The sequence below is a fragment of the Anopheles merus genome, unplaced genomic scaffold (assembly GCF_017562075.2).
Source record: "Anopheles merus strain MAF unplaced genomic scaffold, AmerM5.1 LNR4000014, whole genome shotgun sequence".
Taxonomy (NCBI): domain Eukaryota; kingdom Metazoa; phylum Arthropoda; class Insecta; order Diptera; family Culicidae; genus Anopheles; species Anopheles merus.
The window spans coordinates 46,996-63,897 of NW_024427594.1; the positions used below are offsets into that span (position 1 = coordinate 46,996).

A 16,902-nucleotide genomic window follows, 5' to 3' on the forward strand; every position below is an offset into this window, starting at 1 on the left:
TTTGTATTGACTTTGTTGCTGCTGGGCTACCGCTGTGACGAGACAAATACACGGAATGCACTCGACCAAAACATGAACCTACCGATCCGAACCCATTCCAAGGCATTGCCGGTCAATCGGCGTCATGATAACTACTCCAAACCAACAAGCCACCAGATTCTGGACGGACTGGTGCAGCACCATACGCGCACCGTAATAAACAAATCCAGAATCTTCTTTTGTATGAATTCAATTCAAAATGTTGTTTCCACTTGGGTCCGCTAGCTGAATTAGAAATAAATGTACAATATATCACACGTACGTTTGCTTAGATCGTGTGTCTTTTTAATACCCCCAACAGCAGAGCCGATCGCAAAGATGCCAATGCCAATGGTTGTGTTGTCTCTCAGGTAGCGAGATCGAAAATGCATGGACTTTGTAGCCGCATCGGATGAAAATGTACGCATCAGAATCAAACAGTTTTGGAGTTTCCAAACGCGCGCGCGCGCACACACACACACACACACACACACACACACACACACACACACACACACACACACACACACACACACACACACACACACACACACACACACACACACACACACACACACACACACACACACACACACACACACACACACAAACACACACATACACACACACACACACACACACACACACACACAAAACACACACACACAAACACACACACACACATGCACGTACGCGTGCACACACACATGCACGTACGCGTGCACACACACATGCACGTACGCGCGCACGTACGCGCGCACGCGAGCACGCACTCACGAAAGCGCGCACGCGATAACGCACCTACGAACCCACGCACACGCACGAGCGAGTACGGCTACGTTATCGGTAGAACGGCTGATTCAGCTATCTTGTAGCGCATCCTCATCCAAAGCGCCGGGCGGGGTGGGGGATCGCGGCATGATAGAGTGAACGGTCACTTTCCCGTGCTTTGTGTGTGTGCGTGTGTGTGTCGAGACCCGAAAACTCGAGACAGATTTCGGCACATAAAAAAAAAAATATTGCCACTATACATTGCTACATGATGCTTAGAAGGTCGTTGAAGCGTCAAACATGTTCAAATAAAAAAATATTAGATTAGTGTTAGACGTTCTCCTACGCTTGTTTTAAATAGGCTTCTTCACCCTCAACTGGCAGGGGCATCGAATGGTCTCATCAGTAGCGGCACGAAATAAAATAAACCATCAATACACCTATAACACTTTAAATCCCAATCCAGCTTCTCCCGCATCGTCCCAAGGTCACACACTAATTAATAAATGCTAACACCCACCAATAACAATACATAACCGCAATGCACATATAAGTATCAACGCATACACCACAACACCCAATCAGCTGGCGGCGGAAGGCACGGACTGAAGCTCAAGTAAGGCAAGCCAGGGTGAAGGAGGGAGAGGAGATGAAGAAGCGGACGAAAAAATGGGCGCCATTATTTTTTTTAAATTTTTTGACCGTTTTTTTTGCTCCGCCGCCGCCCGAACTTGGCCCGAACTGCCCAAACTGCGCGACCCAGCGCAGGAATCGCTGAAGTCCAGCGCGGGAGACCAGCCAAAATCTGCGCTGGCCAGCGCAGATTTTGGTACATTTCCTGCGCAGGAAACTGCTCGAATTTGCGCAACGGGTTGCGAGGGTTCCCCCCGCACAACAAAATCGAGCAGTTTTTGAGCTCGCTTTCTAGCTCGCTTTCCGCCGAAACCGATCGAGAAAGCGAGCAGAAATGTCCGAAGAACCGATCGAAGCTCTTGATCGGTTGAAGCGTTTACGGTATTTCGAGAGAGCGCGCTGTATGTGTTTGTCTCTTTTTGACAAAAAAGCTCCGGTACGCGACCGTGTTGGCGCAAAAATGATAATGGCCGAAAAATGTTTCACATCCACGTTCTCTTTCTTTTCTCTTTTCCCTTTCACCTCGCTTTATCGTTATTGATTTTTGCTCTCTAGCTACATTGAGCGAGTGGCTGACAAGTTTTCGATCGCTTTGCGCAGCGGGGTATGTGTATGTTTCTTTTTGACAAAAAAGCTCCGGTACGCGACCGTGTTGGCGCAAAAATGATAATGGCCGAAAAATAGTTCACACCCACGATCTCTTTCTCCCCTCCTTCCCCTCTTCTCTATTCTTTTTCCTCACTTTATCATTGTTGGTTCTTGCTCTCTAGCTACATTGAGCGAGAGGTTGAAAAGTTTTCGATCGCTTTGCGCAGCGGGCCAGAAGCGCACGCGCAATTTTCCATTCGCCCGTTCCCGTTCGCACCCGTACCAATGCAGTAGACAATAGCTGATACGAATTCCGCGAACTTTCATCTTCGGGAACTTTCATCTTCGGGGAACTTTCATCTTCGGAAACAAGATAAGCTCGTTCACGTGCTTTTTCTTTATGAGATACTTATTTTTGTATCTTTCCACTAATGCCGACCAAGCGACCTCACAACCTTTGTCATTCATCGGGAAAGCTTGCACTATGGTCAACGGTTCACCTTTCAAAAAACTTTTTAGGTAAAACCCCTTTTCTGTGTTTGACAATGCACTGTTTTTGTGAATCGCTTTCAAAATATGTCATGAAACGATGTCCACGTTTCATAAGCTCCGCTAAAAGTGGGAATCGTAAGTTTTGGGAGCTGCACTGGTTTTCTTTCACTACTGTTAACTAGCTCTTGCAGCACACACATATTTGCACACGCAAGCTTTTCAAGTTTCTCAGCGGCTTCGAAATAGACACACTCCACTTCTTCGTACAATTTACTGTCACATATTTCAAGCTGCAATGCGTTGAAACTCGCCCAAGCTTCGTCCAAAACCTTACTACGCACACTTATTTTCTCCTTTTCAGCGGTCACATGCGATTCAGCAAACGACAGTATGCGTCGCATTGTTCCAACCAAACACTCACACTTCTTCCTATGAAGATCGTTTGTGGTACCTTCATCGCTCGACTCGTTCTCCATTGTTGACTGCTACACTTTTGCACCGACCGTCAATTTCACGGAATTCAATCCTGGTCACGGCACCAAATGTTGGGACCAAAAGATTTGGGGTCTGTTTCTGCGTTTTCCTACGTTGTGTTTTATTTATTATTATTATTATTATTTATTAAAAAGAGTCGCTCTCAGACTTCTTATATACCCTTCTCTAGAACCTGTTGTTCTTGACGGACACAATCCTATCCGTTCCCAACTAACAAAACCCGCACAACGTTAGTTCCTCATTCCGTTCATTTAAATTATGAATGAATCCTAACACATCCTATTTTACTGTTGTAAGGTTCCAATACACGGGTATGCCGGTTGCCAACGATTTGAAAGCATTTAACGGAAATTTGCGGGTAGGGATATCTCTGGTATGCATTTAGTATTTAACTTCAAAATTTACCAACTTTATTTAATCATCATCTATAAACATTAGGGGAATATATGGCCTAGCTTAAATCGTATTTATACGACAAATATGTCAATTTCCGGCTCGATCAGGGGATAATTTGCTACGCGTTTTTTTGTGAATCCACTCAAACTTGCTTAAAGATTTTTTAACATTCGTCAATTCCTTTTTATACTGCCATGTTAGGGTAAATGTACCAATAGTGGTGCAATTTGTAGCGGTACAACAAGGTTTTCATGAATTAAATGAGTAAAAATGATAAATACATGCATATTTCTGTACAAGCTTCTTTAAATACATGTTATCTTTCCAAAAACATCCATTTTTACCGTGAAACATCACAAATTGAGGATAAAAACCCTTTTTCTTTCACCGCTTTGATGTACCCATAATGGTGGTATGGTTCCTATAGTTGTTGTATTGTGTTCCTATAGTGGTGTTAGTGGGGGAAAAAACTAAATGTTGAATGCAATTAAAAGTATGTTTTGCTAATTATTTCAAGCAAAATGTTAAAATTATTCATAGATAAAAGTATTGTTACATATTACATGATATATTATATTACACACGGAGGAGGAGGAAGGTCTGGTAAAGTGTTGTAGTAAAAAATAATATTGAATGTCTGATTACATAGCTAAGGCTTAATTCTTATATATTTATTCAGCATTGCAATATTTAGAATTTAAAAAAAATATTAAAAAGAGGATTATGTTTTACATAGAAAGATTTATCATAAAAAAACAAAAGAAAAAAACAGTTCAATACAAGAGCATAACAAAAAAGGCTAAATTTTATATTACCAACTTAGTGCAGTACAGTATCATCGTTTTTGTTGATTACGTTTTTTTTAAGTTGGTCCGTTTTCCCTTGTCTATTTTTTTCTTCTTCTTTTGAGCCTCCTCCTGTTTTTGTCGACGAAGGTTTTCTTTTTCAATTTTCTCCATTTCCGCCTTTTCTCTTCTTTGTTTTCGGATTGTTGCCTTTTCGGTTTTCAACTGCTCTGTCTGAATTTTTGCGAGCCTTCTTTCTTCTGCTTTAGCTTTTTTTCTATCTACCACATTTTCTTTCTCCTCTTTAATGCGGTAAATTTCTTCCAGCCGGTCTGATGCCGTCAAAACTGGGTGATATTTTCTTTTAAAGTTTCTGTGAGTGTTACTCCTGTGAGGAGTTGGTGGCGTTTGTAACAACTCAGAAATGCTCATTTTTCGACATGCAACATCATCTCGATTTGGTTCGCGCAGTATGTTCTGGGATGCTTCACTTTGCTCTTCCAACAGACAGTATCCAATCTCCTCGACAAATACTGATTCCTCTTTAAGAATTGTACTACCTGAGTATGCCTCTTGCATAAGTTCGCTGGCAGATTGCATATTTTGCGAATCGAACGGTAATAACATAATTTCATATAGCCGTTCGATGATTTCGTCTTCCTCCGAATCGACGAGGCCTTCATTGAATTTCATGATGCGTTCCCTTCCGATACATTGTATTGCAGCCTGATTTTTTTCAGTTGAAATAACAACGATACCAGGATTGAGTGAAGCAATCAGTTCAGAAGGCATCTCAGCTGAACATGATGCTGGATCCATGATGGTAGATTCGGTAGTATTGACTTCACTTTGTTTAACCAGTCGGGCAATGCACTTGTCATAATCAACATTGTCAGGACCGAAAGGAAAAAGTCCACAAACCTTGAATCCGTTTTTGATACTTGCTGGTTGTATTCCTTTTTCCATTGCCTCTTGCAATACACTTGAAAAGTGTTTTATCAGCAAATTAACACCACCATTTTCCATCCGCCAATTCGACACAGCACTTTTCCAGGCGCTCTTAAGGGGTTTGAATATAGCTACGTCTGCTGGTTGCGTGATTCGTGTAGTATTGGGGTACAACGCTATTAAAACGATACCCAATTTCAAACATAATTCGGCAACCTCTGCCGCCGTATGGGAAGATTGACCATCCACGAAAAGTAGCACAGGAAACTTCACCTTTTTCTTGAGAAGATGGGGGTAAAATAGTTCCCGGATGTACAGCATGAAACCGGGAGTGTCCATCCACCCCTTTTCACTTTTGCCGACGCCCCAGTTTGCAGGAAACTCTCGTAGTATATCAGCAGGTATGCGTTTCATAGGGAGCATCACGCATGGGTCAATAATATCTGCATCGGCTCCGAATGTGAACATTACTGTTATGTTTTTGTGGCTGTCAGCGTGTTCGCATTCATAGACATTTTTGCTGCCACGATTAGCAAACACAGCTTTTGTCTGAGGATGTAAGAAAAACGATGTTTCGTCGCCGTTGTAGATTCTTGTTGGATCTAATGTTGCTTCAATTAGGTTATTTTCCTCCAGATACGATGTAAGGTTTGCAAACCATCCACGAATATCAGCTTCACATACTTTAGCGCTTGCAGAAGAAACAGTTTCCGGAGTTCGGATGGCAATCTCACGATGTCGACGAAGAAACCCTTTCATCCATTTGCGACCTGAAACCGATCATTATGTTTTGTAAATTGTCATTTTAACGATACAAATGTAAAATATACCTGGAACATTATTTTTAAACGGGGTTTTGCGTAAATTGGAATCCAAGAACGATTTAACTTTGTGTAGCAACAACTCCTTTACAACCGGGAAACCCTTTTTCCCCATAGCAATCAAGTATTGTTAAAGTTTTCGCTCCTCATCTTCTGTAAGCACTGTGCGTGGTCCTTTTCGTACTTTAGATGACCATTTTTCACTCATCCGATACCGAATGGTAGACTGAGGAATACCGTAAGCCTTGCACGCTCCATACACGGTTTTTTGTTTAGAGGTTATCAGCTCTATGCAACAGGAGATGGCCGTTTCATCATATCTGGGTCCTTTTGTCAATGCAGATTCCATTCTGAAATGCTTTTACGTGTTTCATATTTATTAAAATACAATAAATTTATCAAATTTTCCTTTTATATTGTCAAAAATTGAAAAATGCTTACTTGTTTACTTCTCGTTTTCTGACTGTCATTTGTACAGTCAACTACGACCACTATGGGAACATACCTGTTTCTTGTGCCTATAATGGCACTATGGTAAAAACCATAAAAAATATGGTAAAAAATGAGTTAATGCCATAAATTTGAGTTATTCAACTATATTTATTGGTATTAGTTGAATAATAATATAATTTTGATAACCATACAGTTATTTACAGGCTTAAGAAAAATACAACTTTTGTTAAGAAATCTTAAGGAAATCATCATATTGTTGAATTTTTTTAAATGTGAACTTTGAGGCCTATTCTTCTCGAAATGGAAAGATTTACCTCTTAAAAACAAGGTAAAGGGTCAAATAACGTTTTGCTATAGGACACGTAACATAACTGTATTAATTTTTTCGTGGCGCATGTATTTTATTCCACTACAACCACTATTGGTACTAGCACCACTATAGGTACACTTACCCTAAGTATAAATTTAAAAATCCATAACAATCTCAGAGTTCTGAATTTTAGGAAAATTAATTGCTCTTGATGATTGAAGATGTTGAAAAATTAGCAATCAGTTCATCCTTTTGAAAATATGAAACAAATCGATTACAAACCAAGATCTGATTGCACGTCATCTTCAATGAAAAAAGGTGTTGAATCATAGTCTCGTAACAAATGGATTAAGTTTATTGAATATTTAAGTAAAGAGACCATGTACTTGCCTAAACTACGTATATAAACTTTCGAAAAAGATTTTTATTATAAGTGACCAAAATTTAAACTCCACTTAAAATTTCAATCATTCGAAGCTACCAAGTATCTACCAAAGCAAAAACGAAAAAGATAAAGATCCGGTGAAAACTTAAAAATAAATACTGGTTGAAAAGATACCCCATCCTGCACCCCATATATCGGTAATAGTAAAATAATTTATTTTTAACTTTTCGTTGACATGTTGTTTCAATTGCAGATATCAGGATCAATTATTATAGGTGTTACTTTTTGGACAATAATCTGGAAGCATCAGTATATTTCACTACTATCCACTACCAACTACGTAACCGGAACATATGCTCTATTAACAGCAGGCTTATTCGCCGTTTTTGGCGGTATTCTAGGATGCTGTGGTGTATGGCGTGAACATCGTGGTGTTCTGCTATTGGTAAGTTAAAAAATGTAAAACAATGTTAATGAAAGTTCTTTATTGCACCATTTTCGAGTCCACATAAACAATTTTAAGCTACTTTGGAATTGTGTTCAACTGTAGGGGAAAGCGGGGCAAAATTAGCATGTTAAGCAGTTTACTGAATATTCCTTTGAATATTCACAAAACACAATTTTTCTTTCATTATTGTATGCATCCTCCCTTTAAATTAAATTAAAATGGCCAAATAGGATGAAAACAACTTAAAATCATGAAAACAATGTAAAATAAATGTTGACGTTTTACGAAAAGCAATTTTGACACGCGGGGTAAAATGGGCATAGCCCTGGGGCAAAATGGGCAAATATAAACAAACTGTGATACTTCAAAACACTGGGGCAATATAGGCTACAACAACTGCGCTTAAGTAATGGTCTATGCTTTTGCGCGCGTTTCGTGAAATGTATTCTTGTCATATTTTTGGTTTTGCTGCTCAGGAAAGCCCTTCAAATTCTTCCAAAAATATGTTATCAAATTAAAACAGTTTTTACACGTTTCAATCTTACTTACTTACTTATCCGGCACTACAACCGCTTCGCGGTCTTGGCCTGCCTCAGGAGTGTCCGAAACCGCTCACGGTCTCGCGCCTTCGTCTGCCAGTCCGTTATCCCGGCCTTAATGGCGGACGCCTCCACGCCATCTTGCCACCTCAATTTGGGCCTACCACGCCTCCTCTGTCCTTGTGGACGGCCTAAAAAGGCTTTACGGGCTGGGTCGTCCGTTTCCATGCGTATAACATGGCCAGCCCACCGGAGCCTGGCGAGCTTTATACGCTGTACGACAGTGAGGTCGCCGTACATCTCGTATAGCTCGTCTTTATAGCGGCTCCTCCATTGTCCTTCCACACATACGGGGCCAAGTATCCTTCTGAGCATCTTCCTCTCGAACGCGGCTAAGAGGGTTTCGTCAGATTTGGACAGTGTCCATGTCTCAGAGGCGTATGTGAGTACTGGTACTATATAGGTACTATATAGTCCCAGCTTCGTCCGTCGCGACAGGTTCTTTGAGGTGAACTGATTTTTCAGGCTGTAGAATGACCGGTTGGCAGCCAGCATCCTTGCGCGCAACTCAGCTTCCATGCTGTTGCCGTTGCTGACCTTTGACCCAAGATAGGTGAATTGTGGGACGACTTCAAAAGTGCGTTCACCTATCTGCACGTCACGCCTACGTAGATTCTGATTATTTGTTGGTGGGCCCGCTGATGTTGCCACCATGAGTTTGGTCTTTGCCTCGTTTATCTGCAATCCGAGGCTCTCTGCCGCCTGCTCGATCCCTTGGTAGGCTTCTGCTACATAGGAGAGCCGCAGACCAATGATGTCTATATCATCAGCGTATGCCAGGATCTGGGTTGACTTATAGAAGATGGTTCCCGTAGTCTCCACCCTCGAGTCACGGATGGCCCTCTCTAGCGCCAGGTTGAATAAGAGACAAGCAAGCCCGTCCCCCTGGCGCAGACCCTTGGTGGTAGCAAAAGGTCCTGAGAGTTTTCCATTCCACCTGGCATGTGACGTTGGTCATAGTCATTCTAACTAGCCTTATCAGTTTGGCCGGGATTCCAAAAGAGCTCATAGCGTCATAAAGTTTTACCCTGGCTATGCTATCATATGCGGCTTTGAAGTCAATGAAGAGATGGTATGTGTCGTGTCTGTATTCAGCCATCTTCTCCAAGATCTGCCGCATGGTGAAGATCTGATCAGTGGTTGATTTTCCGTTTCGGAATCCTCTTTGATAGTTTCCGACTATCGCTTCGACGTGCGGGACAAGGCGATCCTGAAGGATCAGGGAGAATATTTTATAGGCGGTATTCAACACCGTAATACCCCTGTAGTTGTTGCAGTCCAACCTGTCTCCTTTCTTGTCTATGGGGTAGATGATGCCGAGATTCCAATCACAAGGCATCGATTCGCTATCCCACACCTCAGTAACAATTTGATGAATCTCATTTTCTAGTCGTACACCTCCATTCTTGACCAGTTCGGCTGCAATTCAGTCGGTTCCGGGTGCCTTGTTATTTTTCAGCCGACGGATAGACTTTCGTTTTTCTTCTATGCTAGGTGGCAGTAGCATAACACTATCTGCTAGTGGCGCTTCTAGCTGTTCGTTAAACTGGTCGTTGAGTAATTCATCAAAGTACTGAGCCCACCGCGAGAGGACATCTGGCTGGCTACTAACCAGATCTCCATCCTTGTTGCGACAGCAGGTTACCTTAGGTACAACGTTGTTTCGGTGACCTGCTATCGCTTGGTAAAACTTTCGTGTCGGTCCGTACGCCTCTCTGGTTTGCTCGAGTTCCCGCATGTTTTGCTCTTCCAAAGCAGCGGTGGAGCGGTGAACTCGTTTCTCTTCGCGTCTAAGCCGTGAATATTCCTGCGCGCATGCCCGCGTTCTATGCCGTTGCTGCATTGCTCGGTATGCAGTATTCTTACGTTCGGTCACTTGTCTGCATTCATCGTCGAACCAGCCAGATTTGGTTTTGCCATGATGTGGTGGGAGTATATTTCTTGCACAGTTTATTATTTTTGTTTTTAGAGCGTTCCACCTCTCGCTCGTAGTTTCATATCTGTTTTCTGGTAGTAGAGACTCTTCTGAAGCGGCTTTGAATTCCCGTTGGACAGTAATGTCCCTTAGAGAGTCCGTGTTGAGCCGAGGCTGCATGTTTTCTCCGCCCCCATTGGCGCGGGGGCGGGCGATTCTACAACGTATCACTAAGCCAACCAAGTAGTGATCGGAATCGATATTGGCTCCTCGATATGTTCTGACATTTAACAGACTCGACTGTCGTCGGCGGCTTATTAACACGTGGTCGATCTGGTTGAAGGATTCTCCACCCGGGTGCGCCTATGTATCCTTGTGCATTTTTTTGCGCGCAAATTTGGTACTTCCTACAACCAGATTGTTCGCTGCGGCGAACTGGACCAATCTACTACCATTATCGTTACTGTGCTCATGCAGACTGTGACAGCCAGTGTATTGGCGGTACATTGGCTCCCTACCGACTTTTGCGTTGAAGTCCCCCAGGATGATTTTGAGGTCATGCCTGGGGCACGCATCTACGATTCTAGCGAGGCGGCCGTAAAAAAGGTCCTTCTCCTCTTCCTCTTTATCTTCGGTAGGGGCGTGAACGTTTCACACGTTTCAATCTACAAAATCGAATAGTTTGAAGCTGTGTCTGTTATCATTATTGTGACGACAAATACAACACCATAGCGACACCAAGCGCCATATATCAAAAGCATCTGCCTATTTTGAAATAATGCTTAAATAGAGGGTGCCCATTTTGCCCCACACGCTCATTTAGCCCCGCTTTCCCCTGTATCTTATTTGAATTGTGTGATTTTATGTTATATTGTTGGCTCGTGTTGGCCTGCTTACGATAGAGCACGTCGATGGGACACGGCCCGGTCGACTATAATTGTCCAGGATGCTCGGTCCCTGGCTGCAGTCTCCCATCCATGCAGACACCCGATCTCCGTCAGGTCTCGCTTCATCTGGTCCAACCATCGAGTTCGCTGTGCTCCCCTGCGCCTTATGCTTAAATGGGGATCGCTGTCAAACTCCTTCTTGGTGGGGCACATGTCTGGCATCCTCATGACATGCCCCAGCCATAGTATCCTACCAGCCTTCGCAACCGTCAGGATGCTCGGTTCGCCGCACAGCTTAACAAGCTCGTGGTTCATCCTTCTCCCCGACGCTCCATACTCGAACACAACGCCAAAGATGGTCCGGAGGGAGCGTCGCTCAAACAGAGTGTTTGCATCCTCCGCTCAAATGGTCCAAGACTCGTGTCCATAGAGGACAACCGGGGGAATCAATGTACAATATATCTCACATTTCGTGCGAGCTCGAAGTTTTCTGGATCTCAGCAGTCGGTGAAGCCCATAGTATGCACAATTCCCCTGCACAATGCGTCTCCTGATTTTGCTGCTGATATCGTTATCCGACCGAAGTAAAGACCTCCCGAGATAGCAAAACTCTTTTATTACCTTGAGATTGTCGCCGTCATATAATAGACTGCTTTCCAGGTGGTCTGAGTCTCCAGCAAGCAGTCTTCGTCGCAATGATTCTCAATCCAATTCTTGCTGCTTCGCGTTTGAGTCGGGTGTACGCCTCAGAAACCTTCGCTGTTGTCCCGCCGATGATGGCGATGTCATCCGCGAAGCCAAGAAATTGGAGAGACCGGTAGAGGATCGTGCCACGGATGTCGTTGTCCAGCCCCGCGCCTCTAATGACACCTTCCAGGGCGATGTTGAAGAGCAGACAGGAGAGTCCGTCACCTTGCCTCAGACCCCTGTAAGATTCGAACGATTCCGACGTCAAGTTCGATACTCTCACCTTGCACCCGGACCGACCCGGAGGCTTGGTGGCTATTAACAGCCGGATCAACTTCCCAGGGAAGTGGTACCGCTGCATGATGTTCCATAGCTCATTTCGGTCTATGGTGTTGTAAGTCGCCTTGAAGTCTATGAGCAGGTGGTGCGTTGGGATCTGGCGCTCTCGCCACTTCTGGAGGATCTGCCGTAGAGTGAAAGTTTGGGCGGTGGAGGATTTGTCTCCAACAAACCCAGCTTAGTAGCTGCCGACAAAATTTGTAGCAAGGAGCGCAAGTCTGCAGAACAGAATCTGAGACAGTCCATCGCTGCCAGCAGACTTATTGCTCTTAAGCTGCATGATGGCGTCATCCACAATGTCAATGTCATCCAGAGCTGGCGGGGACACCTCGTCGTCTGCGCCGATGCTGTCGCTGTTGTTGCTGCTGTGCTGCTGCTGTGGTGGTTGGCTTGTTCTGCCACTTACGCCAGCCTCTCATGCCTCTGATCCATTCAGATGTCCTTCGTAGTAGCACTTCCACCTTTCGATCACCTCCCGCTCGTCCGTCAGGACATTTCCTTCCACATCCCGGCACACTGCCGTTTTAGGAGCAAACTCGCTCCATGCTTCAATCTCGTATAAAACAAGCTGGTGTCCCCCGACTGAGAAAGCTACTCCAGCAGCTGTTCATCTGACTCTTCAAAACGGCACTGTTTGGCCTGGAAGAGCAGTGTTTCCTCAGTCGTCTGTAGATTTCTACGTTCTGACGGGTTTCATGCCGTACAATGCGGGAGCGCGCTGCATTCTTCTCGGATAGTGCTCGTCTGCACTCTTCGTTGAACCATTCCTTTTTCTCTCTACGTGATAAGCGCCCGATCTTGTGTTCGGCTACGGTGCTGATGGCTCGTTCCACCATATGCCAATGGTCTGCGAGGGGCATCACGTTGATGTTGTTGTCGGCCATAAGTGCTTCTCCGAGCTCTGTCGCGACCCCTCCGCGACTTCAGCACACTTCAACCGGTCCTGGTTGAGCCTTGGGGTGTCCTCACTCCATTGGTTGTTAACCACGGAGAGTTGCTGGCGCAGCTTTACCATGTCCAGGAAAGGGTCCGAGCGCCTCTATACGTTTTAACGTTGACAATATCCGAGAAGTGCCTTCCGTCAATCAGAACTGTTGTGGATAGACCGCTGCCTCATCCTGAGGGCTCACTGTTGACATAAGAGCTGTCATCCTGTGACGTCCTCAGTGAGGAGGATCGCGGCACGAGAAGGACCAGCCGTCCTCTCCCCGCATTACGTGCGTGTGTTGTGTTTGTATTTTATACCCGTGTAATACAATAATACCAAAGATAGAAATAAAATACATATTCTGTTTGTACCGTACACCACCGTCTTGATGTTTGTTTTGTGCGGACTCAACAAGAACGTGGTCGATTTAGGACTTTGAATCACCCTTCGGGTGTCTCCAGGTGTAACTAAGTCGGTGTGCATGCTGGAAGAAGGTGCTGCGGATGCTCATGTGCTTGGAGGAGGCAAAGTTTATCAGCCTGAGGCCGTTGTCATTTGTCAGCTGGTGGACGCTGAAGCTTCCAATCGTTGGTTTATATGCCTCCTTCTGTCCGATCTGAGCATTAAGGTCTCCGATGAAGACCTTCTAGTGATGCGCGTTGCGTTCCGAACCTGCCAGGTGCGATCCGTTCCAGCATGCAAGCATCCGGACCGCGATCCTTATTTTTTACCCAAGCAGGTTCATACTGAACCTGTTGCTCCTACCGTTCTTTGCGATCCGACCTGAACCGACTGTTATCAACGATCTTATCTATCCGATCTGAACCGGCTGCTCTCAGCGTTCTCGGCGATCTGTGCTGGGCCGGTTGCTCTCAGTGCTTATTCCGATCCGGCCTAGAACGCACGACATTCTACTCTCTTTGTATTGATGAGCCTGTTTGCCGGTTCAATTTAAACCTGTTTCTCTCAGCGTTCTTTTCGATCCAGTATGGAACGCACGATCATCTGCTCTCTTTCGTACGATGGGCCGATTTGGTACGCACAAAGGAAGCAGGTAAAATCTGAACCTGTTTCTCTCAGCGTTCTTTTCGTTCCGGTAAAGAACGGCGTTCTCTTTTGCTTCTTTCTAGTATGGACACAAACACACATTCTGTCTATGTGAGTGATAACAGCGTAAGCCATACTCTCTCAGTCAAAGAGATAACGGTACAACACCTGAGCCGTGAAGCCAGGATAGAGATTTGTGATTGGTGGGAAGCTAATCGCCAAAATTTAAAGAGACAATCCTGCACTAGCGGTAAGCGTAATGAATGAAATGTTTCTCTTCTGCCATATGGATGTTATCAGTATAGGTGCGTTATTTTGACTGGATTGTGGTAGTCAATGAATTGCTATGTGTTGGGTGCTAAGCTGCTTCGTTGCGCATGCATCTCCAATGAACTCGTTTGAATTTTTACCTGAGATTTTCTTTGTGCAACTAAATATTGAGGGTGCATGACATGTTTATCCTTCCGCAATAATTTCTTTAACGCCGATTATCGCCCCGTGAAACAGCGCTATTCTTATGGACAATTAAAGTGCACTACCGGACACTTTCACACGGGTAGTTCACCGTACAGTAAAATGTCAACTCTTCAGAAACAACTTAACAGTCTATGTATTTTAAATAAACCAATGTTATTCGATGCTATCTGCTTCTATTAAGAAATATTAATGCAATCAGTGTACTTTAATACTATCAAGTTAACCATACATAAAGTGAGCAACTGAAAAAGGCGTAACCATGGTAGGTCATCTTGAACCTGCGTTCCGCGTTCCGTTCTTTTTCTCCAGATTGGTAGGTTCGTTCCGTTCCTCAATTTTCGGAACTATTCTCATCACTACGACCTTCTCGTCATGTTTTGGACAGCGGTCATACTCCCTCTCCAGCTGCGTATAGAAGGCCTCTTTCTCGCCATCGGTGTTCCTAAGCTGCGGACTATGCACATTTGTAATGCTCAGTTTGAAGAATCTGCAACGAATTCTCAACCTGCACATCCGTTCGTTGACCGGTCACCACCCGATCACTCTCTGTTGCATCGACCCCGCACCATGAACGCTGTACCACGTTCGTGCGTCTCTCCACCGCTCTGGTAAATCGTGCAGTTGCTACGGTACTGGCGTACCGTCACACCTTTCCAGCATACCTCCTGAAGAGCTACTATTTCGAAACCACAAGCCCAGACCTCATCGAACGCAATTTGGGTCGTTACATCCAATGAGAGGGTTTTGCAGTTCCATGTCCCGAGCTTCCAATCGTAAGTCCTTTTTCCGTGTGTGTGTCTGAATTGATTGGTCCGACACGGTGCTTCTGCATGTTGACTGTTTGTTGCGTTAATGGTTTTACGAAGGTGGCTTGCAAGGCCTCTCCCCTAACCTCCAGTCTCGTCGTAGGGCCTACGCTCACTGGCTTTTTAGAGTCCTGCAGCGAGCTAAGACGGAAGAAGCCAGCGCAGCCCTTCGGGAAGAGACATACGCTGGGGGGAAGCCGCTCCTGACATGAAGAACAGACGCTCCCAGGTAGAGTCAATAAGATCAATCATCCACTCCCCTCTCAATTTAGCTATGCAACTAGTGTTGGGTAGTGAGCGAAAGAACTACCTCCATCGCTCCGCTCACTTAACTGAGCGTGCTCACGCTCACTCAGGAGGTACCTCGTTGACAAGAGAAATGTTTTGGGAATTTATAATTTATGTATTATGGAGTGACGAATAATAATTGTACTTTGTTGATGTAAGATAGACAAAGCAGTTAAAGATTCACACCAAAATATTGATCCATCTGAAATATAATGAAGACAAGTAAATAGAGTAAAAACTTCCAGATGATTATTTGAGAAAAAAATTCATTTTTAAAATGTGTATTTTTTTAATGATTTAACTTAAATAACCCCAGCTGCGGAGCTATGCATAAAAATTTTAAGGGCATAAATTAAAGCATAAATTCCAGGCAAATGATTTTACAAAAACGTCGCAACAAGCCACTAACCGAGCTACCAAACCATAGAGCTAGCTGTCCAGTTACCATTGCACAGAGCTTCTAGCCGAGATTCATATACACGGAGCTTCTAGTCGAGCTACATATCCACTAAGCTACTTGCAGAGCTACCTATCCACCGAGCTATCATCCGAGCTACCAGTCGAGCTACCTATTCACGGATCTACTTGCCGAGCTACCTATCCACGGAGCTACTTGCCGAGATACCAGCAGAGCTACATGGATGGCAGCTTGAAAATCACGAGGTTGTTAAAGAACAAATGTAGAATGTATCATCAAAGATTTTGTGTATCGAGTAGCTCCATAGTGTGCTATGATCGTGGTGAGCGATGTGCGCACAATTGAGCGTAGTGACCGGTGTGCGATACACGTTCGATAAACCTATGGGGTTATTCTAGCTGATTTCACTACTTTCGAGTGTACGTAATGAGTTAGCTTGTTACTCGCTTGGTGGTCACTCGTAGAATAATTTTATTTCTAACATGAAATATAATTCTAATCTAATCATTTCATCAGCCCTAATGCAACTAAAGCCTTCCTTCGCTCCTGGACCCGACGGAATTCCTTCTACCGTGCTGAAACGCTGCCAAACGACAGTAGCACCTATCCTTGCAAAAATGTTCAATGCATCGCTAGCCAATGGCTACATTCCCAAATATTACATCTTTGTGTGCCATTGCCAAGGTGTTCGAACTAGTGATATACAAAAATCTGCTACATGCATGCCGCAGCTACCTAAGCCCATATCAACATGAATTCGTGCCAAAAAAGTCGACTACCACGAACCTGGTTGAATTTGTAACCTATTGCACTAGTCAAATTGATGCCGGAGCTCAAGTCGATGCAATTTATACAGATCTGAAAGCAGCATTCGACTCTCTTCGGCACGCAATTCTTCTCGCTAAACTCGATAAGCTAGGATTTCCCAGCTCGCTCGTACAGTGGCTTAAGTCTTACCTAATTAATCG

The 16,902-nt window shown here is 44.3% G+C and overlaps 2 protein-coding genes across 16 annotated transcripts in view; one reads left to right on the top strand and one right to left on the bottom strand.

Annotated features, from left to right (window-relative positions):
* Positions 1-16,902, top strand: part of LOC121600956 (CD151 antigen-like) — a 50,173-nt gene that overhangs the window by 19,381 nt on the left and 13,890 nt on the right. For all 15 annotated transcript variants that reach the window (XM_041929750.1, XM_041929749.1, XM_041929743.1 and 12 more), the window contains one exon: positions 7,349-7,540. In XM_041929750.1, the coding sequence (XP_041785684.1) occupies positions 7,349-7,540 (192 nt within the window). The remainder of the gene's footprint in view (positions 1-7,348; positions 7,541-16,902) is intronic.
* LOC121600955 lies at positions 4,030-6,511 on the bottom strand. Its single transcript, XM_041929735.1, has 3 exons — positions 6,389-6,511; positions 5,957-6,305; positions 4,030-5,896 (listed from the first exon to the last, which is right to left on the bottom strand). Exons 2-3 carry the CDS (start codon positions 6,060-6,062, stop codon positions 4,245-4,247), a joined length of 1,758 nt encoding a protein of 585 aa, XP_041785669.1. The 5' UTR covers positions 6,063-6,305; positions 6,389-6,511; the 3' UTR covers positions 4,030-4,244.